Raw genomic sequence first — 25,294 nt, forward strand, 5'->3', positions numbered from 1 at the left:
ACGTGTGGTACTACTTTTATTGATCCATGACGTGAGCTGTGATAAAGATACCTGCTGTTACTCTTCGCCTACCCATCTGGAAGCTACATCACCGATATGAGGCAAGTAGGGATTCCGCGACAGTGAAGGTGCTGATTTGTTGGCCGTCGATCTGTGAGGGTTTGGATGCAGAGCGAGTCAGTCGTCTCTTCACAACATGGGGATGTCATCAGCGAATCCGTGTATATCGCACTTACGCATTGACCCAGAACCATCCATAAGCGCCCATTCCAACCAACAACCCGATCGTTTTCAAACCCAACACCGTCCTCAATATCCACAGCAGCACGATCAGTCCGACGCCGCTCAATCCCGCCTGATACGCATGAAACCTCGCCAAATCGTTCTCGGTCTCCCAGATCAAGACGAATGCCGAACTGAACGGCGGCAATGCCCATGCGATAGCACAGATGCTGCTAAGACTCCACGCTTGTGATGTTCCGAACGAATGCGACAACCCACCTCCTCCTCCTCCGGAACCGCCCTGAAACGATGTCGGTTGTTGATGTTGCTGCTGCTGCTGCCATGTTGATGCGCCTCGTGATGGCTGTTGTGATTCGACAGCGGAAGCTGCGTCAAAGACGACGTTGTTGGATGAAGGTTGGTGTTGGTATGATTCGGTTGCGTAGCGCGGGTCGAGGTCTTCGTCGAGCGACTCGCGGTAGGAGGCGCCGCCATTGTTGATGAGCGGCTGCTTCTGTTCTGACATCGTTGCGCGCTGCTGACTGACCCAATGTTTGTCGAGAACGGTGTATGTGAATGGTGAGAGAGAGGAGGCCGTGTGGTGCTGCTGAGAGGCAAGAACAACACTTTCGACGTCGAAGGGTGCGAATTCCGAATCCACATCTTTTCGGACGAAAGGAGATCTTTGGCTTGTCGGCAGCTGGCTCGAGCGCACACAACATTGAGGCGGTGAAGTTAATTAAAGCTCTGATGCGGTGCGCCATTTCGGCTGCACACCTCCACAAAGTGCGCCTTGACAATATGCAGGCGCAGCAGCAGCATCGGCATCTTTTGACAGGACGTCGTGTGCACCTGCCTTCCCTTGACGTCGCTCGGAACTAATCTGTGCTTGATTCTACTGTCGGTCCCAAGAAGTCGGCTCGGCATCTCTCGACCTTCGCTTGAAAGCCTGTGTGACAACTTCGTCCGGGTTTGGCTTTCTTTCCTCCACTCTATCAACCCCGGACCTGCCACGAACAATGTCGGACAACACAGACCCAAACACCAAGGACGGCAAGGCGGCACCTTCCGTCCTCACCTCCAAGTTTGCCAAACTCAACCCTTTCTCCAAGACGGGCGCCTCCGATCCTGAAGGAGGCGGAGACAATCTCGGTGAAGAAGTCGAGTTTGACTCGATCGCCGGTGGTGGTCATGCGGCTCGACGAACCAAGATCACCAAATCCGAGCTTCGAGTTAGTCACGCTCTCAGGCAGTTCCTTGTCGATGAGAAACTCATTTCTCCTGCCGATGCACAGCTCGATGACCCGCAGGCTTCGAGCTCGGATGCGCTCAAGGCGCTTGTCGATCAGTCCCACATCGACGTTCCCGAATACGTTCGCGATCGTAGCAGACCTCTGAGCGAGTACTTTGTCAGCTCGTCGCACAACACGTACCTGCTTGCGCACCAGCTCTATGGCACTTCGTCGGCTATCGCGTACGAGCACGTGCTGGTAACCGGCGCGAGATGTGTAGAGATCGACGCTTGGGACAACGATGACGATCCACAGGAACCAAAAGTGACGCACGGATACACTTTGGCCTCTCACATCCCCTTCCGCGCCGTGTGCGAGACGATGAAGCAAGCCATCCAGAAGGAGGAGGAGGAAGCGCAACGAGATCAGAGCTTCAAAGTCGCACCTGTGCTATTGTCGCTCGAAAACCACTGCGGCCATGCCGGCCAGCAAAGGTTGGTCGAGATCATGCACGAGGTATGGGGTGACCTTCTCATCTCCGGACCCGTCGAGAAGAACGAGCCTGCTAGCGAGCATACCTCTGTCGAACATCTCGGAGCCAAGATCGCCGTCATGGTCGAGTTCCACCTGTCCAAAGAAGCGCCTGTCGCCGAAGCGACCGAGGAAGATGATGCCGAGGAGAAGCTCAACAAAGCCAAGCGCAACGAAGCCAAGAAAGCAGGTATTATCCCCGAACTCTGCGCTCTCGGCGTCTACGCCCAATCCGTCAAGCCGGTCAACGACTCCTGGTACACGTCCACGTTGACCAACGGTCCACACGATCATCTCATCAACATTTCCGAGACTGGTTTGATCGATCTTCTTCCCAAACAAGCCACGGCGATCAAGAAGCACAATGCGCAACATCTCATGCGCGTCTACCCGAAAGGCACGCGCATCAGCAGTAAGAACCTCAACCCGGTACCGTTCTGGGGAGTCGGTGCCCAGGTGTGCGCTTTGAACTGGCAAACCTTTGATCACAGCGTCCAGCTCAACGAAGCGCTCTTCTCCGGCTCGGACGGGTACGTCCTCAAACCACCCGGTCTGCGCATCGATGGTGATGGAAACACCTCTCTCGGTCGACACAAACTTACCCTTCACATCGCCGGTGCAACCGACCTCCCCTTACCCGCTGGCAAAGACGCCGACGAAATCCGACCCTACGTAACCTGCACCTTGATCCTACCCTCCGACCTCAAATCCGAACCCCCTAAACGCAAAACCAATGCCTACAAACAGCACAAACTCGGCATCATCCACAAGGGCGAACAACCCATCCCCACCGATCCCCTCTGGAACGAACAACTGGAATGGGACTTCGAACACGACGAACTCGCTTTCCTCAGGATCCTCATCAAGAGCGACGATAAGTTCGCTAGAAATCCGCTCTTCGCTGTCGCAGCGGTGAGGTTGGTCTATGCAGCGCAGGGATGGAAGTTCATCAGGTTGCTCGATTTGAAAGGTAGAGAAACTCATTCGACCTTGTTAGTCAAGTTTGATTTGCAGAAGCTATAGTCCTTCATCTCTCTCCCTCCGTCGTCTCTGCTCTTTTGTATATTGTTTCTTGTTTTGCAATTGCATCTTCGTCCACGTATTTTAGTTCACAATGCCACGCATCGACGCCAACCACCTTCACCAATAAGTAATCGCCCTGGCATCCAACTCGCTCAACCCGTGTTTCTCCCTCCTCCGCTTCTCCAACATCCACTTCTCGAACCACTTTGCCATCTTCGCCCGGCTCGTCGGATTCCCCACATTCACCGTCGCGATGATCCTATCGTACCTCGTCGAGAGCGCGAACGCGGTCAACTCAAAGAAGCTCGAATGCTCTGAATACGGTACGCCGTAGATCATGTAATCCGGCGTACTGTCCCTCGTCGGGTACAGATTTTGGAACCCAAACGACCGCGATTGGTTCCACTGGATCAGACGATCGAGACTGGGCGAAACCGTGTCCATCCCAGCGGGTGGTTTATACGTCCAGCCGGTGGGACGGAATGCTACCGCGTGCGTGAAGTCGTGACCGCGCGTACGGAGCGCAGCAACGACATCGCGGAGCCCTTCGCCGTTGATCGCGTGCAGATTGGTGACGTGCACCGATGCAGAGGGCGAACGGGTGAGCATCGAATGCAGTTCGGGGTCTTCGAGTTGTGCGTACACGCGGTACTTGCGTGAGTCCATGCAGAAGATCTTGGAGTTCATGGCGCGAGCTACAGCTTTGACGATCCGTTCCTTGCCGATGGTGTAGGTGCCGATGACGACGAGTAAACGACCACCGTCGCGACGCCGCATCGACGAGACGGCATCTCGTGACGTCTCGGAATGCTTGGTCAGCCAATTGCTTGCAGTTGCATCGTCTGGCGTCGTCGCCTTGACATCGGGTTTCGAATCGTCTTCCTCTTTCATCTCTCGTGCTGGCGAGTCCGTTGGCTCGACTTTGACCTGATCGTCTGCCTTCTCGCTTGCGAACGGTACATCGAGCAGGGAGTCGTCTGACGGCTCGAGCTTGACGCGAGGAACTGAAGTCTGTTCCGAGGCGTTCGCGGGTCTGTCGTACACGCCGTCCTCTTCCACCGGGTCTTCTTGGTCGAAGAGATCTTCGTCGTCGTATCCCAGACTCTCATCCTGTGCCTCCTCCTGCTTGATCGAAACCGCATCCGACTCTTCTTCAAATTTGATCTCGCCACTGCTCGAGTCCCTTGATATTGACGGAGGTCGCAGAGCCGTGATCGTACCGTCGGGGTTCTCGACTTTGGTCTCGAACCAACCCTTGAATGCGTTGGCCGAAGCGCTGTTGGTATCGACGCTTCCCTTGAGCTTGCGCGGTGGCGCTTGTGTCCAGTCCTCCCGTTCTCCAGCTTCGATCTGCTTTTGCATGAGAGCTTTGTTACATTCCAGCTGTGCCTCGGGCACTATGCGGCGCACGAGCTCGGCGCAGGCCTCGATGACCTGATCCTGAGCTGGGAAACAATATCGTGGGTTACAGTAAGTAGTGTCGAGGTAGATAATGTCAAGCTTCTTGCCGATGATGGAGGGGTGATTCGTGTGGACCGGACTGGCGCGAAAGTCGCCGCAGTGGAGGTACCGGAAGATCCTACCTGTGCCGATGTAAGGGCTGGCATGATTGCGCGAGAGCAGCTGCGATGTCTGCGGGCCTTCGAAAAGGAAGAGACATGATCCAGGACAGTGGTTGGCTTCGATACAGGTGACCGTGACGCCTCCGCTATCCGGCACCAGCACGGGGACTTCCATCGGGAGCGGTCTCAGCCATTGTGGATCAACACCGAGATGAGTGCGGCAGAGGTTGGCTGAAGTGAGGCTGCAGTAGATGGGACCGTGGTTCCAATTGGCAGTCATGCCTCCGTAGTGATCGCTGTGGAAATGAGTGAGAAAGTAACCGCGGCAACCTTCAATCTTTCCGAAACGAAAGGCGTCGACAGTGAGAGGCATGCCTTCGAGCGCTTTATAAAAGGGAGCTGTACGAGCGTCTGGTCGCGACCTTGCTTTGCCGCGGTAGTTTGCAGCTTCGACTGCATCTGCTGTGGCCCATTGTTTCGACTCGGAATGGGACTTCATAAGCACTGTGAATGCGGACGAGTCTGCGCGCTTGGCAGAGGAGAGAATGGAAGAGGGTGTCGTTGATGATTTCGTGCCTGAGACGGCTTGAGCCGTGACGCCGGTGCCTTGTATAGATGCATTGGTCGGTGCGACGGTTGCGTCTAGCGTCGAAGCTAGCTCGGATATAGATGTGAGTTTGGCTGGTTGCGGCTGCGTCAGCCTTTGTGCGGTGGCTGCTTCAGTCTTTAGAGGACGTAAAATGTCGGCAGGTGGTGCAGGCGAGCATGATTGGCCGGGAGAGGCATCCTTGGCTGGCGATAAAGGCTGCTCGTTGACATGGTCCCGCAAAACCTGTGGCTCTTGATCTATTGTGTCTGCAGCATCGAGGCAGGTATTGACGTGAGCCTGTACCGTGTTGAAAGGAATCTTTCGGCCGCAGATTGGACAGTCGGCTGTGCTTTCCGCTTTGCTATCGAGTCGAGGCTCATCACAGTGCTGTTGATCCGAAGGTGTGCGTTGTAGTGAGTCGGAGCGATTCGGAGAGGACGATGAGGAGGGACCATTGCCGAAGAAGGAGAGAAGAGACGGCTGAGCAGTGCCACTAGGTCCAGCCTGTTTAGAAGGACTGGACGATGCCACTTTCCTCCTCTTCGGTGGTGAAGCAACGGCGGACGGTGCCATGTTTCCGATCCATGTCTCCAGCTTCAGCTCGAATCCGGATGAAGGGCGCGCAGGTCAGAGATGATGGTTGAAGTAGGCGGTTGAGTGGCTGAGCAGTCCAGAAACTCAGCCGCGGAACGTCCTGCTGCACCTGGGGTGGTGGTGCATATTCAGCCTGCAGCCTGCAGCCTGCACTCTGTCTTGAAATTCTGGCTCAGGGTTCAATTTGTGTAAAACCTCAAATTGTGCCTCACGTACGAGTGAATATGTTAGATCATCCATAATGCAGGGGCCTTTCGGATTGACGTCGCACACTTTCGGGTTCAAAGTGTTGCTGTCCTTCGTCATCATCACGGTGGAGGACCTTTGACGACAAACCATCAAACCTTTTCCGCCTCCACATCGCCCAATCATGTCGATGGCACGACCTGTTGTTGGCAGCGGCCTTGGTAGGTATTCTGGTCCCGCAGCCTCGCAGCCTCATGAACGATCGGCCGACTGACATTGATACCTTGGTCCTTTACGTCGTCCTGTTATGACTACGTTTCACCTGCATCCGACATCAATAGCCAGCTGCTGTACAGTGGTCTCGGTATTCGGCGCCGTCATTCTCGCAATCTTCGGCTACGGCTTCTCGCACAATTGGCCGGCGCTCATGGGCAGCACCGAGGATCCGCAAGACGGTTCGGCGGTGGGAACAACTTGCTACATTGCCGCCCTCATTTATATCGCCTTCATCGCCTTTTGCGGTTGTCAGCTTGGGGTACATCGAAGGTACAGCCGCATCCAACTGTAGTTGTGGCCTCAGCTATACATCACTCGTAGGTTACCGCCCTCGCTGTCAAACACTTCAGCTTCTCGATCACATACTTGCCTTTTGCAAAACATACCATTCCTTTAGACATTCTGCGATGAATTCTCATAAGCAGGCATCTGCTGCCCCTGTGGCCAGCCTGACAACTAATACCCGCGAGAAGCGGCGACAATCGGCGACCGCTGGTTGAGCATTGAGCGCATATCACCTCCGGGGTCCTCTATGAGCTTGTGTCAGCAGCATCCTGCATGGATGTCCAGAGACAATAACAGAGAACACAGATCGACGATTCCGAGACAGGCAGGAACCGTAGGTCTTCGCTACAGTTGAAGTCAAAGTGTGCACATACTTCTCCGTCGAGCGGAATGAAGCCGCTCCCTAGGAGCGAGGACAGTATCGCACGCGAGTGAGACTACGCTACCTCGCAGAAACGCTCAGATGGATCTCGTATCGGTCGATCGACGATCGACAATCGGGCGAATCCCTCGGTCTTGAATCAAGCGTCATTTGAAGATCGCTTGTTGGTAGGCGAAGACAAGGTGGACGGCATCAACGACACTTGCCAAGCCTTGTGTGTGTGTGTCCAGCCATCGGCAATTTGTTGTTGGACTCCGGGGCCGATTCAAATACACGCGGGAGCCGCGGTGTAGCCTGTTGAGGAAAGCAGCCGCAAATATTTCACCTTGCTTCGACCTCGGCAGCCACACACATCAGCGCGAAACGAAGGCTCGGCTCGCAATAAAAAAAGGAGAAACGCGGCTCCCTCTACGGCGGCTATGGCTGTATGAGAGTGTGTGTGGCGATTCGATGGTCTGTCGGCTCCACTTTGCGCGGCTCATCGGGCTAGTCCTTGAATCGTTCAAGGCGGCCCATGTGATAGAGTTGCGTTGGGGCAACAGGTCCAAGCGTGCAAATTAGAACTGAAGAAGCATGGCGTAGCTGCTACCGACTTTGCGGATCAAGACAGGATCGACCCTAAGCAGCGGCTCTTGCAGGAGCCGACGTTCCACCATGATTTGGCTTTCCGCTCGCCTCGCCTCTCTGAGCAGCGGTTGCTGCGTCGTCTGCCGCCTTGTCTAATCGACAGGTCGCATTTCAATCAAGGTTGTCCCTGGCTCAGCACCTACAGCCAACCTGGAAAGCCAATGTGCAAGGCACAACGAGCGTGTCTGCACCACTTTGTCGGAGAATATGCGAGTAATGACGCTGTGCTTTTCGATCCTTTCAAACACCATTGTTTTCATGCACCCTTTCTTCTCGTTCGCATCTTGGTCCCTTGAGCAGCGGCTGAAGGATATTCACAGCTGGCGGAGCATGAATCGCCAGTCTGCCATGGCGAAAGGAGTTGGAGATGCCCCGGCGCTCATTGGCGTAGCTGGCGAGCGCTTGGACGGATGTGTGTGTTCTCGCTTATTGTGGCTTGGGAATGGAACCGCCCTTGACAAGTGTGGAGGCGCCCCTTGGCCTCGACCAACCCGCAATGGCGACGGCTCTCGAATAGTACCCGATCCTTCTCCGCTCGTTGTTGTCTTTGTGACCATCATGGTCGCTGCGAGCATATATACAGCTCGTAGTATGAGCGAAATTGCCCCGTCTTTCCCCGCAGACTCACCTCTCCGTTGGCAGAACACGAACTCCACCACCGGACCGAAAATCGACCATGTCGGTCCTCGTTCCAACAGTGCAGGCCTCGTTTGAGCACCTTACGCCTACCCATGTCGCCATCGCTTCAGCGCTCATCCTCGCTCTCCTATGCCTCATCGCACCCGATCGTTACATCTTTGCATCTCACCGCAAAGGCATCAAGGAAGTGCCCGGTGCGCTGCCTCTCGTTGGCAACCTTCCCTTCCTTCTCGACATTGCCGCTAAACGACGCCGCTTCCTCGATGAGTTTCTCCGTATGCAGCTCACCATCGGCTCAGGTGGTATGCCCTGGGCAGCGACCTTCCCGTTTCTTGGTGGCCGAGTCACTTCGATCAACCGCCCAGAGTACATCCGCTGGGTGCAAAAGACCAACTTTGAAAACTACGTCAAGGGTCGCTTCTTCCAGAAATCCATGGGAGATGTCATGAGCTTGCACGGCATCTTTGTCGCCGATGGAGAGGTGTGGAGGAAACAGCGCAAGATGGCTTCCCACATCTTTAGCGTCGGCAACTTCCGCACGCACGTTCAGAACACGATCCAGCGCGATCTGGGAGTCCTCAACAAGCTCTTTGGCGATGCTAGTCGCAAGAACGCCGAAATCGACTTGCCGGACCTGTTCTTCCGATTCACGCTCAGCTCATTCTCGCTCATGGCGTTTAGCGCCGACATCAAGTGTCTGCCTTCGAACGTCGACGATCTGAGCAAGGTCGTCGAGTTTGCAGCCAACTTTGACTACGCCCAACGTGTAATGGACGAACGATTCGTGGATCCCCTGGCTCAATTCACCGAGCTCTTCTCGCCTCAGGGGAGGAAAATGAGGAGGACAATCAAGCAGCTGCACAACTTTTGCTACGAGATCATTGATCTTCGACTCGCTGCTCGTGCCAGCGGTGAGGCTCAGGCTGCATCGGGCAAAGGCGACAAGGACCTTCTGGCGCTGTTTATGGAACAGAACTTGGGTCGTGACGAGCTGCTTCCTGTGGTGCTCAACTTCTTAATTGCTGGTCGCGACACTACGGCGCAGGCACTCGCATGGTTGTTCTACGAGCTCTCAAAGAATCCCGAATGCATCCAAAAAGCACGCGAAGAGGTGCAAGAGAAACTCGGCTCCGGTTCGTCCTTCCGAAGCATGGCGTACGACGATCTGTCTTCGCTCGTCTACGTCCAGGCGTGCTTCCTGGAAGCGTTGCGTCTTCACCCCTCGGTACCCAAGAACATCAAGGTGGCGGTCAAGGACGATGTGATTCGTCCCTACGCCCAGCAGCAATCCTCCGACGCCGATGTCGCCCCCAATGCCGTCCCTACCACACAGAAGCTCCCCGACCTCGTCATCAAGGCAGGCGAAACAGTGACATGGCAGGACCACACCATGGGACGAATGCCCGAACTCTGGGGACTCGATTGCGAAGACTTTAAGCCGGAACGTTTCATCGAGCAGCGAAAAGACGGCTCGATGGGTATCAAGACTTACTCGCAGTACCTCTTCCACGCCTTCAACGCCGGACCGAGGTTGTGTCTGGGTCAGACGCTGGCGACGTACGAGGGATGTGCGGTGGTAGCCGAGATCCTGGGCAATTTCGACGTGGTCTACGATCACAAGGCGTTGAAGGAGGACGAGCCGACGTACGACGACTCGCTGACGCTACCGGTCAAGAATCCGTACAAGATTCGCGTGCGCGCGAGGGATGATTGAGCTTTGCTGTCGAAGCTTTTCTGTTGGTGACGCCGGTTTCTCAGATACCCGATCGTGTTGTGTCGCAACTGTTGGATTGATGCAAAGCTGCTGTGCTGTTGCTAATTTCTAATATATCTCGCTACCAAGTCGAGGAACGTGCGTTGCCGTAGTACGTCAAACTGTCGGACTTGTTACGTGAGAGGACGCTACCATTGAAGTGAGAGCACATAACACCGTTAATCGCCGTGAGACACCAACACTTGACCCTTGATCAATTTGAAAATCATACCTGTACGACGATCCGACCCTTTCGTCTCCCGCCGGTACAGCAGCGAAGAAGGTGGGCCAAGAAACGTTCACACTGACCCAGCCGAAGCTGATGCAGAGCAATTCGAGGTGGAAGCCGTCTCGGAAATTTGAAATTCATCTTCAATCCGGAGCCCGAAAGGGTCAAGGTCTGCTTCGTCCAACGCCACTCGCTCGCTACCAGGCAGAGCGAGGCAAGGGGTGAACCTGGAGAAAAAGGGGAATTTGAAATTCGATTTTTTTGATGGCTCTCACAATCCGTTCGCCGCCATGGTGCTGCAGCGGGTCCATTCGGCGGTGGTTTAGAAGTGGTTCCTGCTATATAACTCAGGTGTGGTACACGATGAGCAGTGCGGCGGACGCATCGGTCTCTTTAGCACCACCACCACCACCACCACTGCGGCGAGCTGAAGGCTGATCAGCCTGCCAATCACCATCGCGTATCCTACTTCCGTCACAAGATTCATCGGTTGACCATCGTTTCTCGCACGGAGCTCTGTGCACCGCAAGCATCACAGCCGCAACAATGTCGAGCTCTACACTGCAGGGGCAACCAGCACCCACCTCAGCAGCAGCACCAGCATCCACATACCACAAGGAAGTCTCACCCCTCCACCACACATCACATCAAAGCCCAGCGAGCACCATCGTCGACGACACCACCACAGCCCCACCCTCCCCTTCCACAGCCAACGAGGATGGTCTCATCCTCGATTCCAGCGGCGGAGTACCTAAGCTGCGCTCAGCGCTTCAGGACGCACGAGACTCTACCGGTGCTGCCAAAGGAGTTCTCCTCTCCCTCGGGTGGCTCGATCGACTCCTCTCGCTCTTCATCATCATCGCTATGATCCTCGGCGTCGTCATTGGAGAATTCGCACCCAATGCAGCACAGAACTTGTCCAAGGGAAATTTCCGCGGTGTATCTGCACCCTTGGTGGTCGGGTTGATCGTCATGATGTGGCCCATCTTGACGAAAGTTCAGTACGAGAGGTTGCCGCAGATGTTTGCGACCAAGAGGTTGTGGTACCAGCTGGTGGTGTCGTTGGTGCTCAACTGGGTGTTGGGTCCGTTCTTGATGCTAGGTTTGGCTTGGGCGACACTGCCCGATTTGGACGATTACAGGGTGGGGGTGATCATGGTCGGACTCGCTCGATGCATCGCCATGGTCATGATCTGGAACAAGATCGCCAGAGGTGACAGCAACACGTGCGCCATCATCGTCATCGTCAACTCTGTCCTTCAGATCGTACTGTATGCACCGCTGGCGGTGCTCTTCGTCAACGTGATCTCCAACGACGACGGATTCCGCATCGACTACTCGGACGTCGCCATCGCTGTCGCCATCTACCTCGGCATCCCACTCGCTGCTGGAGTCCTCACGCGCTTTTTCGTGCTTGGAGTCTTTGGACGCGACTTTTTCCACCGAAGGTTCCTCCCCTTCTTCGGCCCGCTCTCGCTCATCGCCCTCCTCTACACCATCATCATCATCTTCGCAGAGCAAGCACAGCACATCCTCGACAACCTCGGACCGGTTTTCCGCACCTTTGTACCTCTGGTGCTCTACTTTGCACTCATGTGGACCGGAACTTTCGCCTTAATATGGTGGCTGAGTGTCCGCTACGGAAAGACAGAGTGGGGTTACCAGATGGCTGTCGTGCAGGCGTTTACCGCGGGAAGCAACAATTTTGAATTGGCCATCGCGGTCTGCGTGGCAGTGTTTGGTGTGGGCTCGGATCAGGCGTTGGCAGCGACGATCGGACCGTTGGTAGAGGTGCCGGTGCTGTTGGTGTTGAGTTGGGTGGCCATGTTCGTGGGGAAGAGGTTGAAGTGGGACAGGGGTCTGGAGGCAAGTCAGAGGCGAGTCAAACAGAGGAAGCAGCAAGAGGCAGTTGCCGATCTGGAGAAGTAGGCAAAGCAACGCCATGCCTCGATCGACATTCAGACTGCTTCTGTAACATTAGCTTTTAACGACACACGGACTCTTTGCATCTCACATTCAATCTCATGCATGCATTCACAGTTAGGCTCGACATCGACGAACATTGTCGTCACACCCTGTCTGCCCAAGTCGAGAACTAGATCGCATTTGCATTCCCGAGATTGTGAGCAATACAGCCTATGCGGTCAAGCCACGTTGCTTCGCGCTTAGTGCTTCTCGATATCCTGCTCGAGCACGAATCGGTAGCGAATGTCGTTGTCCTCGACCCTCTTGACCGCCTTGCTGCAGTCCTTCATGGGCAGCACCTCGACCCAAGGCTGGATGTCCTTGTCAGCGGCGAGCTTCAGCATCTGGAGAGCCTCCTTCTTGCTTCCGATGTGCGACGAACCCATGAGACAGCCGTTGCCGGCAAAGTTCTGGATGCGAACCTTGAAGACGTCCTCGGGCATGCCGACGCAAATGAGACGGCCGTGCACCTTGAGCGTGCTGAGGATCGAGGGGAGGTCAACAGCGTTGGAGGAGGCGGTGTTGATAATCAGGTCGAACGGCTTGGACTTGTACTCCTCGGCCCAGTCGGGGTTCTCGCCGGTCGAGACGAACTCCTTGGCGCCCATCTTGAGCGCATCCTCGCGCTTGCGAGGGGAGTGCGAGATGGCTACGACCTCTGCACCGAGAGCGTGCGCAAACATGACACCGAAGTGGCCGAGACCGCCGATGCCGACGATTCCAACGCGCTTGCCGGGGCCGGCACCGTTGCGGATCAGAGGCGAGAAGAGCGTGAGACCACCGCAAAGCATGGGAGCGGCGTGCTCAGACTTGAGCTTCTCAGGGATGGGGAAGACAAACTGCTGCTGGGTCCTAATGTTGGTCGAGTATCCGCCCATAGCCTTTGTACCGCAGTGGTGCTCTGCGTTGTATGTGTCTACGAGACCCTTCTTCTGCGACGACTTGGAGTTGGCAGGGGTTCCCTGGCAATATTGCTCTTCTTCTTGAACGCATGGGACGCACTCTCCACAGGAATCTAATGAGGGAACAGGAGAGAATGTACGTGGTAATGTCAGCGGAGCGATTCGACGAAAGAGTATAGGAGTCATCCGACACGAGAGGTTGTGAAAGTGGAATGCTACAAGATGAAGATGATGGAGTTGTCGAAGACGAGAGGCTGGCGGAAAAGAGGCCCGTGGGTTGGCGCCATTTCTGACAGCCGGATGACGTGCCTTTTCATTCACATCCGCATGAAAGAAGGCCGTCCGTGTGTAGCGGGTCCAGACCGTGCGCAAGATCATTTCTGTACTTACCAACTTGGGCACCAACACCGACGCGGTCGCCGACCTTGATGTCCTTAACGTTCTTTCCGACCTTGGTGGCGATACCGACAATCTCGTGACCGGGAATGCAGAAGTCGTGGTTCAGAGGACCCCAGCCGCCCGAGATGGTGTGGACGTCAGAGCCGCAGACACCACAGTGAGTGATGGCAATGTCGACATCGTCGTCAGTCTCCTTCTTGAGGTCGAAGTCGAAGACCTTGAAGTCGGTCCAGTTCTTGGTGTCGGCGATACCGTATCCGCGAGGCATGATGGGCAGGAATTTGATGGAGCTGTGGTGTGTTATGAGAAAGGGGTTTGTGTGATGTGGTACAGAAGGAAGGTCGACCCAATTTCTGACGACGGTCTTGTCGGTCTGTGGCTGACTGAGTTTGGCACACACCACGGCTATAGAACGAAACGTGGCATTCGAGCACAGTCAACATCTCGGAGCGATGACACAAATCGCTCACCCCACGTTGACAAACGTTTTTCAGCCTTGTCTGGTCGTTCTTCCAATTCGCATTTCTGGCGCCCCGTGCTCGCTTTCGTGCTCTGATGATGTCGTGAGCCGGTTGCTGACCAGGAACAGAAACACTGGTCTATTGCCGCTACTCCACTCGTCGCACACGACATCACCTCTTTTTTCCTCGATTGATTTGCAATTTCAAAATCCGTCTGCCCTTTGAGAAGGTCTCGCTCTAGTGACGCTTCGAACAACGCTTCGGTGATTTTTTCACGCCGTTCGGCATTCGATCATACTGCACAAGGACTGACCCGAGTGGCTTGTTCCTGTGTTGTGGACCGGCGAGTCCGATTACATTTTGATGCCGTACAGGTCACCGACCACGAGCCTGCGGTTGTCAGGCGCGTTACACTCCGGCAGGATGATTCGTGAAGAGTTGACTTGACAGCTTCCTCATGATCCCTCGTGAGTGGCTTGGCTTGCTTTCTGTCACTGCAGAGTACATGGCAAAGAAACGCGGGATCGATGCTGTTGCAGTTGAACAGCCAGAGGTTGCCGATGTCGACGTCGAGTTTAGCCTTTCGGTGCGACGATTTCCTTCTATTATTTTGTGTCCGCAATTTCTGGCACTATTTTCCCAGCAGATTTCCAAATCTTTTTTCTTGCAAGATGCGCAGTTGATCCAATCTTCCAAAGCAACACTTTTTGCGCACGATCTGCTCTTCACCTACCAACACCAACCATCAATCCAGCCCACCACATCGCCACCTGAAGCATGTCGATACCACACGCAACATCGACATCCGCAGCAATGCTCCCCACCGTCGTCGCGGTCTCCATCGCCTCCCTCACCGTTGGCTACTTCCTCGGCATGGGACGCTCGCTCCTCTCCTACAATGCCAACACCCGACGCGTGCTCTCCACCTCGTCCGATTCGTCCGACCTGGACTCCGAGGACGAGCTCGCCGCCATCTCTGACAACTACGCAGCATCCGGCTCCGGTCTCGAATCTGAGGAATGCAAGATGATTCTCGTTGTCAGGATGGATATCAAGATGGAAAAGGGCAAGATCGCAGCGCAGTGCGGACACGCTACGCTGGCAGCGTACAAGCTGGCGAAACGCGTGACGCCCAAGTTCATCAAGCAGTGGGAGAGAAGAGGCCAGGCCAAAGTGGCGGTGAAATGTCCGGATGAGGAAACCATGCTCGCGTTGGAGAAGAAGGCCGGAGAGTTGGGGATCGCGGCGAGGAGCATCGTGGATGCGGGGAGGACTCAGATTGCACCCAACACAAGGACGGTGCTCGGCTTGGGTCCGGCTCCCGTTTCCTTGATGAACCAGCTCACGGGGCATCTCAAGCTTCTCTAGACGACCGAAGTTTGTACCACATTCGCAAATAGACGATCGAGCCATTCAGCTCTGCAGAAAAGACGACATCTAGATTGAACAAGCCTTAAATGGGCGGCACTTTGTGAATCGATTCCTCAATTGATCGCTTCGCCGACCATCGACTTCCACTTGCGCTGAATCTCGATCGATTCGCGGAAGATCCTGTACTTGACATCCAACAACTTGGCCAACTTCTCATCCTTCTGCGGGAAGACCAACGTTCCCGGCTTGGTCATCCTCACCATCAAATCCCACAGATGGTCCTTGTACTTGAACGAGCTGTCTTCCGCTGTCTTTTGGTCTGCGATCATCGTCGGCTCCTTCGGCGCAAACTCACCACTTGCACCTGAAGACTTTGGATCTTTGACATCGGCCGCGAATCTTCCGAGGATCGCAGAGCCAGCGACGACACTCGCGCTCGAACTGAACGGAAGTTGAACCGGCATATCGCAGACGTCGGCGATCAACTGCATAAAGACGGGATTCTTGACGTGTCCGCCGCTCATGTAGATCGAATCGATCTTGTGTCCCTTGGCGTTCATCGATTCGACGATGTGTCGTGTTTGCAGGGCGATGGCTTCCAGCGTGGCGTAATATTTCAGAGCGAGGTCGGCGAGCGAGCGGTCGAGCTTGAGTCCGGTGATCATGCCCTTCATGGTCGAATCGGCGAGCGGCGAGCGGTTGCCGTGAAAGTCCGGGTAGATGAACAGATCCTTGGTGAGGAAAGAGGCATGGTGCAGGGATGCTTCGGATGCCAGCGAGTCGATCTTGTCGTGTAGAACTTGGAAGGGCGATCGGTTGGTTTCAGATGCTGTGGTGCGCAGTGATGGCGCTGCGGGATGCGTGTCGATGATAAAGTCGATGAGTTGACCAGTCGAGGATTGTCCGCCCTCGTTCATCCAGAGGCCAGGAAAGACGGCGTGCTTGTAAGGACCCCAGACGCCGTCTACAAGGATGCCGTCAGGTGATTGAACGCAGTAGCATGTGCTGGTGCCCGCGATAGCAGCGAGTCGGTTCTGAGAGCTGATGAGTGATGGGTGGTTGTTTTCTTCGTCGACAGGGTTGGTTGCCGGTGCAGCGACGGTGCCGACCCAGCCTGCATAGGCGTCGATGAGGGCAGATCCGACCGCCGTACCCGGCAGCAAACCGAGCTCGGCAGCAACCTCAGCGCTGAGGCCATCTCCGACAGGCTGACCAGCAGTGAGGACGATGCCGTTGCGACCTGGAACACCGCCGAGCTGCTTGAAGTCGTCCTTGACCAGCTCGCCAAGCCCGATCTGTTCAAAGAAGTCTGGCTGCCATCCGAGTTCGGAGCCGTCTACGCCCGGAGGAATGTACGAGCACTTGCACACCAACGAGCAGTTGCTCCTCGCCAACGATCCGGTTGCTCTGTACGTCAGGTAGTCTGGCAGATCGAAGAACATGCACTTCTTGAACAGGTCCGCTGGCATGTGCTTCTTCAACCACAGGATCTTGGGGATCTCCATCTCGAGCGACATGGTCTTGCCGACGTAGTTGAGCACCTTGGATCCGGTCGAGTTGATGAGCGCCGCCTCGTCTTCGGCGCGGTGATCAGCCCACAAGATCACGTTGCGCTCGCCGGGACCCCATTCGCTGCTGGTCGCCGAGGATTGCGGTGTCACAGCAATCGGCTTGCCGTCGAAGTCAGTGACTGCGAGAGAGCAAGTCGCGTCGAAGCCGAGACCTTTGATGAGACTGGGATCGACCTTGGACGCAGCGACGACCTGGGTGATGGCTGACTTGATCTGCGACCAAATGTCGGTGGTCGACTGCTCGAAGATGCGTGCGTCTGATTCGAGACGGTACGTCTGCGTAGCATTTGTTGATTCTGCAAGGATGTTGCCGTCATCGTCGACGAGCGCGGCTCGTGCAGAGCCGGTGCCAACGTCGACACCGATGTAGTAGAACTTGGTGCTGCTGTCTGTCATCGCTGTTCGTTGTTGGTTGAGCTCTACGCGAAAGAGATGGCGATCGGAGAGAAGGGAGGAAGCCGTACCACCTTTTGTCAGCGAAGTCGATGGAAAGCTTGAGCGACTCGACTCGGCGTTCCGTTGGAAGCACACACTGTTACCTAGCCGACGTGACACAAAACTTCGAAAACTTGCATGGATATGCACCCGCACAGACCGGCGTCCACAAAATAAGAAGATCCGCCACCCCCACACCAACACCAACCACAGAGGTGGGAGGTGGGAGGTCAGCCAACAGCGGCGGCGAAATTCGCCGAATTCTTCTTCTTCTCGAGTCCCGGAATATCAGTCATGTTACACCGTTACTAGTACTCTGGATCATAAGAACAAAAGCAATTCGGACCTTTCGGCAAAATGGTCGGCCCTCGTCGAAGATAGCAAAGGTTGCTTAACGAGGTCACACAGAGCTTAACGAGCTCTGGTCTTCCCCCGCCGTTGGCGCGAGGGTCAAAGGTGCGCACAAGACATCCTTGGCGTTATCTTGAGGCATTTTGGCTTTCGACTCTCCAAGGCCATGTGACTCTGCGCTATTTAAACATTTACGGTCTATCTCGCCTCTTTCTTGCCTCCTTCCCCCTTCGCATCTGCCTCGATCAAGTCCTTCGCCAGTATGATCTCCAGAAAGGCCAGTTTGGTGGTAGCCTTCGCTCTGGCCTGTGCGACCGTTGCTCAGGCGCACGCCAATCCCTACTCTCCCGGTCTCGATCAGGATCATCACGGTGCGGACCCGCACAGCTCTGCCGAGTATGCACCCATTCCTCTCGTCGAGTTCCCCTCCAACGACATCCCGGACCCTTGGACGACCAAGTATTCCGGGGTCGGCAAGCCCGCATACTCTGGTGTCAACACCTATGCCCACCTGCCTACGGTCAAATGCCTCGACGATCCCAACCAGCTCTTCGACGTAGCCGTTCTCGGTATCCCCTACGACCTCACCGTAACGTATCGACCAGGTGCCAGGTTCGGACCCAATGCGATCCGTCAAGCCAGCAGGAGGCAGAGAGCCGGCAGAACGTTCTCGATGCATCATGGCCAAGACCCGTACAACTCAGGCTTGCGTTTCCTCGACTGCGACGACATCCCAGCCTCTGGCTACGACCCCGCACTGGCGATTGATCAGATCGAAGCTGGGTATTCTTCCCTCTTGCAACGTCGAGCAGCATCCGACCCATCGCTCGGTACCGTCGCGACTCCACCCAGCTCGGTCGTCTCGCCCGAATCATGGCGAGCGTTCGACAACGCTGGTCTGGCAAGGGATGGCAAATCGCATCCCAAGATCGTCTCTATGGGTGGAGATCACACCATCGTGCTGCCCATCCTTCGTTCGCTCTACCGCGTCTACGGGCCAATTGCAGTGATCCACTTCGACGCGCACCTCGACACCTGGCCACCCGAAGTCTCCCCCGCCGGCTCACCCACGCGTCAACACCAGATTCAACACGGCACGTTCTTCTGGCAAGCCGCGCTGGAAGGACTCATCGCACGCAACCAGTCCATCCACGCCGGTATCCGCACTCGACTCGGCTCCTACGACGATATTCAACACGACGCATCCATCGGTTTCGACATCATCACCTCCGACGACATCGACGACTTGGGCATCCCGACGATCATTCAGAACATTCGATCCAGGGTTGGAACCATGCCGGTGTATCTCAGCATCGATATCGACACTCTCGATCCAGGTTTTGCTCCGGGCACGGGTACACTCGAATCGGCAGGATGGAGTCCCAGGGAGTTGAGGAGGATTTTGAGAGGGCTGGAAGGACTGAATTTTGTTGGATTCGATATGGTCGAGGTCAGCCCGGCGTACGATCAGGCCGAGATCACGGCGTATGCGGCGAGTGATCTGGTCTACGAGTTCATGAATCTGCTGATCAAAGGCAACGATATGCAGGATAAGGGAAAGGTCGCCGAGCCGAAGAGCAAAGGTAGAAGCAAGAAGGCCAGGGGCGTTGTTGGGTCGCTGTTCAAGCATGGAGATGAGCTGTAGATTGATCACCCACGGCAGTGCCAGTGCCAACTCTGCTGTTGATCCGAGCGGACGAGCTGGTGAGGCATCGGCGTCGGATGATGTACATTCATGTCAGGTCAATTACATCGCTGGGCTCTATCAACTTCGCTTTGCGTGTCGTCTTTCTCTTTGAATCCTTCTTGCCTGTGACTTGATCTACCTGAACACCATTCTCTTCCACAGGAGCGATTGCGGCCCCCTCGACGTTGCTGGTCGTCGGCTGCCTGCGCTTCCTCGTCTTCTTCACCAGTCCAGAATCTGCTTCGTCCATCCCGTTCTCTTCAGCAGCATCTTCGCCTTTGCCTGCAGGAAGTTTGCCTTTGCCTTTACCTCTTTTGCTCTTGACGGCCACTTCTACTTCTGGGTGAGGATTCAGGTGCTCTTCGAAAGTCCTACCAGATCTCACCAAGAATTGCACCAGGCGCTCGAACCGTTCGTGCCTTCGATACATGGCTCTCACCACGTCTGCCCACTGTGCAGGTTGCTCCTGCTGCCCTTTGTGACGCGGACACGCTCCGTGCGTTGGCAGTATCGTGCTAACGCTATTGTGCCCGATTGCAACGCCACTTTGCTGCTCGAGGAACGACGTGGCCAAACACGAGAGGTGAAAGACCGAGTGACATACATATTCGTCAAATCCTGTTGTGGAATTGTTTGTCGAAGAGACGCCCGAGCTGATCGGCAGTGTGGTAGCATGCGGAGAGGGGCAGAGGACAAAGTCGAGCTGCTGGCTCAGGTCGACCGGTGTATTGCATAGCGCGCAGGGCGCGGTGGGCGCAGGTGTCGCAGTGTCTCTCGTGCGGGCGTCCTGAACGGCGATATGCCGCTGTACGCAGATCTGAAGGAAGTCGCTCATGGCTTTCGTCGTTGTGGTCGCAGGGTCAAGGTTCGCAGCGACGGCATGTTCGAAGCGTTTCCACTCGGATTCTTCCATGTCGAGGTCATCGAACCTCATCCTGTAGAACGTGCGCGTTGATACTGCTCCTGGCTCCGCGAGGAACGTTGTCGTCGCATCAGCCGCATCGTCGTCGTCATCGTCCTTTTCGGCATCTTCATCTTCCACCGCGACCTTGTCGCTCGTCTTTCTTGCACGTTTGGATTTCTTGGTCAGATCGGTGCTCGTGGCAGCAGCTTGAAGCGAAGGGAAGCCGGCAAAGTCCTGTATGCAAGCATCAAGGCCTTTCAGATTTGCTGACCGAGGAAGCGTTTCCGGCCATCCTGGAGGATCATCAGCGTCCGCCTTCTTCTTGCTCGAAGACTGTCTCTTCTTGACGGGCTGATCTGCGACCCCTGCATCCAGCCGGTGCTGTGCCGAGATGTGAATGAGTGGAATGCGTTTACCGTCGACCCCGGCGAAGTCGCAGACGGCAACCGGGTACAGCGTATGCAAAGGCTTTCCGGATCGACTGTATCTGTGCCACGGGGATGTCGTATGTGTAGCGTCCACCACAGCGTTTGCAGCATCGAGTCGCTGGTACGCCAACCAGCTCCACTCGGTGAAAAAGGCCAGCTTGAGTCCCCACCCACAGAAAGGTTCGGAACGAAGCAGTGCCCGCATCGCCAAGAGCCTAGCGTTGGGAGTCGATGGAGGTCTCGCCATCCTCTTCTTCGGTCTCCCCCAACGAGTCTGACCGGGTGTCATGCTCGTCGACAGGAAAAGGGCCATGCCAGCCGATGCTGACGTATCGCTCGCGCTGCCATTGACGGAGTGCTCCGTGGTCAAGAACTTCAGATGTCGGGAAAGATGGGGCTTTGCCCACGCCCATTCGAACTGAAGCGCCGCGATCTTGGAAGAGAAACCGTAGACGATGCACTCCATCTCCCAGGGTCGAGCGCGAGCTGTTTTGTACGCCCCTTGCGTGAGGTCGCCATTGTGTTGACGTTTGCGACGGGGCGGCGCGGGTGTGGAGCCGATGTATGTGGTGCCGGGAGAGGAGAGCGAGCGGAGAAAGTAGCAGGCGTAGAAGGGCGGGATCGTGTGCTTCGTTACCGAGGACGGCATGGTCGGGGCAGGTGCACTCGAGGAGTAGAGTTGGGCTCAGTCGAAGTGATGGTCATGATCGCATTTGGGGGATCATGGTGATCAGGAGAGCCGAGGATACAGTGCGAGATGGAGTTGTTAGGGACGAAGGCGAATCGAAACGACTCTGGAACAATTGTAGAAGCCCCGCAAAATCCGCAATCGGAAAAGCCTCCACTCATGCAGGTAGGGTATCATGGACCCAACACCATACAGTGTATTTAGATATCACATCCGCGCTACCTCAAAGCAAGACACGATGGCAGTGAAGACTAAGGGATTGGCATTCATTCGCTCTTTGTGACTACTGCGTGTCATGCATTCTTCGACCTCTGCTGTCTGTCTCTCCACCACAAACGACCAGCTTCGTAACTGCCTAGATACACGCCTGCACCTAACGCTGTCCACGCGCCCCGCAGCGCGCCGCCTTTCATGAGTGCCTTCCACCCTTCCTTGACCGCAATCTCTTTCATTGTCGCTACTACCCCCAACGACTTCCTTGCTGCGTCTGAGCCGGTATCCAGCATGATCCTCGTTTTGGCCACATCGATGGGTGTCGTGACCACTGCTGCAAAAGATCCCGCTATCGCCGCTGAACCACCAGCCACGAGTCCTGCCTTCCCAAATTCGGCAGCTACACTGGTCTCGTCCCTTGCCGCTTTGCGCCTGAAATCTTCGGACGATCGAACGTCTTCGACACCGCCGTCTTCCTTGTGCGTTCCAGCTTTGAGCCCCGCCCACTCGCCAAACCGTTCTCTCAACGACTCGTATATCGGGAATTGAAGCGCTGTAAAAGGCAAGTTGCGACCCGCCAGAGCTAGGTAAGAGCGTCCGAACGTTGACGCTATCGGTGCTAATGTAGATCTGTTGGGACGTTGCGAGCTCACTTGTTGCAACTTTTCCTGAGCGTCCAGAGCCACGTTCCGTGCTGTCGACGCAGCACTGCCCGGAGGAGCCTGCTTGGTCACCTTGTCGGCTGCATGAACAACCGTCTGCTTGGCTAGCTGTGCCTTCGACTCGCCTGGCTGCGCTTTTTGCAACACTTCCTTTGCCGCGCCGGCTGCTGTGGTCGCTGGACAGCTTGAAGAAGTACGGCTGCTCGTAGAAGCTCCGCCTCGATCTCGCTGCTTGTTAACGACTTGTGCTCGCTGCTTGATGATCTCTGCCGGCGTCAATACAAGGCACGACACGAGTTCGGCTGTTGAGCTGGCTAGCATGTGCGAAAGAGCCGGCGGTGCATTGCTAAGTGGCGAGCTGGAAGAAGCAAAGGCGCTTTTCGCCTCCTCGTACGTTGTAAAGAAGAGACCTGCAGCTGGCAGCGTTGCAATAATCACGCTGCCAACACCCTGGTAGAGACCGCCGTAGAGGCCTCTGCCTGAAGGGAAGCGTGTAGCATAGTCGGGAGCCTGAAGACGGGTCTTGAGGGTATCGAGGGGGTATATTAGCAGATCCACCGTGAACGCTGCGAGCGCTCCTGCGACGACCGTGTCCATGCTGTAGAGTTCCGTTGCGAGATTAAGCTCGCTGGTGGCATGATGGTATGTCTCCCTTCTTGTCTACATGCTATCTATCAGTCACTGCCGCTGTTTCGGCATGCAGGGTTTTGTCAGAAGAACCGAGGTGGAGGTGCGGACAAGCTCGGATCTCGGACGCCGTTTTCAACCTTGATTTTGTTAGAGATTTGAAAATTCACAGAATAGATTTATTTCTCGCTCACGCTTGGGCATGCCAGTCTTCGTGGGTCATGGCAGCTTCAGTCGACCACAATGCGACAGTAAAGAAGCTCGGATCGTGTGTCGCGGGACCGCAGCGGCTTTGTACGCAAGCTGAGCTCGGAATCTCGAACGGAAGTCAGAAGCCCGGCGGCTACTTATGCATTTGATCTCTAGGCGCAACGAGAGCCGCTGCACGACCAAGAACGTGCTCCCTCGAAACCTTTTCGAAACACCGCCGGCGCTAAGCGAAGCACAAAATAACGCAACTCCGACCGGACCTGTCAAGTTTCACATCGAGAAGAACTCGGAAGCGTCGATGCTGGTCGCTTAACGTCACAGCCAAGAAACCTCGCTCAAAAGCTTCGCCGATCCGTTCTCATGCGAAGACACGGTCCGACCGTCATCGAAACAAAGTTTGGCGCTAACGAACATTGCCCCGAGGTGACGAGCATGTGTGTGGAGACAGGTCCAGCTCGGCTGAACCTACAGTCTAGTATATAATCATCAGCTGAACTCACTGCAACTCTGCCACATACCATCCCAACCTCTCCACCTACAAGATGCTTCCCAAGATCGCTCTGGCACTGCCAGTGCTCTCCGCAATCGCCGCTGGCGTTTCGGGCGCTGCCATCCGCACCCGCGGCAGCGGTGTCAACCCTGCCGACTTCAGCTCGGAAGGTCTCGTCGCCATCGGACAGTTCTCTGCTAGCGCCAGGGACAAGAACGGAGAGACCATCGGTGGCATCGGCTCCGCGGGTGGCCTCGTACCTGGCCAATTTTTTCGCAACGGCGACACATACTCGGGCCAGCTCTACCTTCAGCCTGACCGTGGCTACAATGTCGAGAACACCATCGACTATGTTGCTCGCCACCACCTCTTCGATTTCTCGTTCAAGGAGTACACTGGCTCGGCTAACCTTACTTTCGATCAGGCCATCAAGCTCTTCAACATCACCTACCGCGACACCACCTTCTACCACGAGTCTTCAGGCAAGAACACCACCGGTCTCGACCCTACCATTGTCAGGACCGGCGGTCTGAGCGGAAGCGGATCCAGCGACGGTCCACTCGCAGCCGCGGACGCCCCCAACAACCCAGGCGCGCTCTCATTCGATACCGAGGGCTTTTCAGCCAACCCGGATGGCACGTTCTGGGTCTCCGACGAGTACACTCCCGGAATCTATAAGACCGCCGCCGACGGCACAATCATCGCCTACATCACACCACCCGAGGCAGTGCTGCCTCGCATCGGTGGCAAGTACAACTTTACCTCAAAGGCTACGCCTGACTCTGGTCGTGCACCCAACGCGGGCTTCGAGGGAATGGCCGTCTCTTGGGATGGCAACCAGCTGTTCGCCGTGCTTCAGTCTGCACTCGTTCAGGACGGTGGCGATGGTGCTCCTTACCTGCGCATCTTTGAGTGGGACATTTCGTCCCTTTCCGGCGTCACCACTTACCAAGGAGGTGCTAACCCAGGTGACAACATCCCCTTGATCGCCGAGTACGCTTACAAAGCGCCCACTTCGAGCAAGGGCAAGGCTCGCAACGTCAACGATCTTATCTACCTTGGCCACAAGACCGTTGGCATCCTCGTCCGCGACGGTAACGGATTCGGTAGCGACGACTCTGGCGTCAAGTACAAGCACATCGACATCCTCGACCTCTCCACAGGCACCAACATCAACGGAACTAAGTACAACACTGCCACCGGTTCCATTGCTCCCGGAGGCAAGCTCTCTAGCGGTATCAACCTCGCCTCGTACAGCAGCCTCGTCGACTACACCACTGATCTAGGCAAGTTTGGCATGCACGGCTCTGGTGACCCCGTCGACCCTACTTTGATCGCTGCCAAGATCGAGAGCTTGATTCTGCTGCCTACGCTGCCAAAGTCGAGCAGCGACAGCAGCTTCGACAAGGACGAGTACTACATCCTCTCGTTCAGCGACAACGACTTCCAAACCAAGAACGGATACATGCGGGCGCTCGGTGCTTACTCGGCCGCATACCCACAAGACGTGCCCACGCAGGCTTTCGTCTTCAAGGTCAAGCTTCCCGGTGTCAACCGCGGAGACATGCTTTCTCGTCTGGGCCTTTCGTAGCCAGCCGTTCGGAAGAGCCGGTCCAAATAGTCTCAAAGAAAAGATTGTACATTGCAATGCACAATGTGATCACCGTTCTGGCTCTGCTTGTGCGAATCTCACACGTGTTGACGAAGAAGGCTCAACCAAAGAATCCAGATGAGCAGCTGCAGACAATGTGCCAGACGAGATGTAGATTCAGGGCCCACCTGTCCCCGGGTGCAAGCGTT

The 25,294-nt window shown here is 55.7% G+C and overlaps 12 protein-coding genes across 12 annotated transcripts; 6 read left to right on the forward strand and 6 right to left on the reverse strand.

Moving 5' to 3' along the window:
• Positions 1 to 57: 57 nt before the first annotated feature.
• On the reverse strand, positions 58 to 748 carry PHSY_000278 (hypothetical protein; the record flags this gene model as incomplete). Its single annotated transcript, XM_012330920.1, has 2 exons — positions 58 to 151; positions 237 to 748. 2 exons carry the CDS (start codon positions 746 to 748, stop codon positions 58 to 60), a joined length of 606 nt encoding a protein of 201 aa, XP_012186310.1.
• Positions 749 to 1,241: 493 nt separating this feature from the next.
• PHSY_000279 (hypothetical protein) lies at positions 1,242 to 3,008 on the forward strand (the record flags this gene model as incomplete). Its single annotated transcript, XM_012330921.1, has 1 exon — positions 1,242 to 3,008. One exon carries the CDS (start codon positions 1,242 to 1,244, stop codon positions 3,006 to 3,008), a length of 1,767 nt encoding a protein of 588 aa, XP_012186311.1.
• Positions 3,009 to 3,125: 117 nt separating this feature from the next.
• On the reverse strand, positions 3,126 to 5,732 carry PHSY_000280 (hypothetical protein; the record flags this gene model as incomplete). The annotated part of the gene is made up of 1 exon (XM_012330922.1): positions 3,126 to 5,732. The coding sequence occupies one exon, from the start codon at positions 5,730 to 5,732 to the stop codon at positions 3,126 to 3,128; it is 2,607 nt and encodes an 868-aa protein (XP_012186312.1).
• Positions 5,733 to 8,185: 2,453 nt separating this feature from the next.
• On the forward strand, positions 8,186 to 9,862 carry PHSY_000281 (cytochrome P450; the record flags this gene model as incomplete). Its single annotated transcript, XM_012330923.1, has 1 exon — positions 8,186 to 9,862. One exon carries the CDS (start codon positions 8,186 to 8,188, stop codon positions 9,860 to 9,862), a length of 1,677 nt encoding a protein of 558 aa, XP_012186313.1.
• An 814-nt stretch (positions 9,863 to 10,676) lies between these two features.
• Positions 10,677 to 12,059, forward strand: PHSY_000282 (probable transporter; the record flags this gene model as incomplete). The annotated part of the gene is made up of 1 exon (XM_012330924.1): positions 10,677 to 12,059. The coding sequence occupies one exon, from the start codon at positions 10,677 to 10,679 to the stop codon at positions 12,057 to 12,059; it is 1,383 nt and encodes a 460-aa protein (XP_012186314.1).
• A 236-nt stretch (positions 12,060 to 12,295) lies between these two features.
• On the reverse strand, positions 12,296 to 13,664 carry PHSY_000283 (NADP-dependent alcohol dehydrogenase; the record flags this gene model as incomplete). Its single annotated transcript, XM_012330925.1, has 2 exons — positions 12,296 to 13,110; positions 13,388 to 13,664. 2 exons carry the CDS (start codon positions 13,662 to 13,664, stop codon positions 12,296 to 12,298), a joined length of 1,092 nt encoding a protein of 363 aa, XP_012186315.1.
• A 1,006-nt stretch (positions 13,665 to 14,670) lies between these two features.
• On the forward strand, positions 14,671 to 15,225 carry PHSY_000284 (hypothetical protein; the record flags this gene model as incomplete). The annotated part of the gene is made up of 1 exon (XM_012330926.1): positions 14,671 to 15,225. The coding sequence occupies one exon, from the start codon at positions 14,671 to 14,673 to the stop codon at positions 15,223 to 15,225; it is 555 nt and encodes a 184-aa protein (XP_012186316.1).
• Positions 15,226 to 15,341: 116 nt separating this feature from the next.
• On the reverse strand, positions 15,342 to 17,195 carry PHSY_000285 (hypothetical protein; the record flags this gene model as incomplete). Its single annotated transcript, XM_012330927.1, has 1 exon — positions 15,342 to 17,195. One exon carries the CDS (start codon positions 17,193 to 17,195, stop codon positions 15,342 to 15,344), a length of 1,854 nt encoding a protein of 617 aa, XP_012186317.1.
• A 652-nt stretch (positions 17,196 to 17,847) lies between these two features.
• PHSY_000286 (arginase) lies at positions 17,848 to 19,230 on the forward strand (the record flags this gene model as incomplete). Its single annotated transcript, XM_012330928.1, has 1 exon — positions 17,848 to 19,230. The coding sequence occupies one exon, from the start codon at positions 17,848 to 17,850 to the stop codon at positions 19,228 to 19,230; it is 1,383 nt and encodes a 460-aa protein (XP_012186318.1).
• Positions 19,231 to 19,318: 88 nt separating this feature from the next.
• PHSY_000287 (hypothetical protein) lies at positions 19,319 to 21,253 on the reverse strand (the record flags this gene model as incomplete). Its single annotated transcript, XM_012330929.1, has 1 exon — positions 19,319 to 21,253. The coding sequence occupies one exon, from the start codon at positions 21,251 to 21,253 to the stop codon at positions 19,319 to 19,321; it is 1,935 nt and encodes a 644-aa protein (XP_012186319.1).
• Positions 21,254 to 21,585: 332 nt separating this feature from the next.
• PHSY_000288 (hypothetical protein) lies at positions 21,586 to 22,764 on the reverse strand (the record flags this gene model as incomplete). The annotated part of the gene is made up of 1 exon (XM_012330930.1): positions 21,586 to 22,764. The coding sequence occupies one exon, from the start codon at positions 22,762 to 22,764 to the stop codon at positions 21,586 to 21,588; it is 1,179 nt and encodes a 392-aa protein (XP_012186320.1).
• Positions 22,765 to 23,546: 782 nt separating this feature from the next.
• On the forward strand, positions 23,547 to 25,085 carry PHSY_000289 (multicopper oxidase, laccase; the record flags this gene model as incomplete). Its single annotated transcript, XM_012330931.1, has 1 exon — positions 23,547 to 25,085. The coding sequence occupies one exon, from the start codon at positions 23,547 to 23,549 to the stop codon at positions 25,083 to 25,085; it is 1,539 nt and encodes a 512-aa protein (XP_012186321.1).
• Between the last annotated feature and the right edge of the window lie 209 nt (positions 25,086 to 25,294).

The sequence above is a fragment of the Pseudozyma hubeiensis genome (assembly GCF_000403515.1).
Source record: "Pseudozyma hubeiensis SY62 DNA, scaffold: PHS4, whole genome shotgun sequence".
Classification (NCBI taxonomy): Eukaryota; Fungi; Basidiomycota; class Ustilaginomycetes; order Ustilaginales; family Ustilaginaceae; genus Pseudozyma; species Pseudozyma hubeiensis.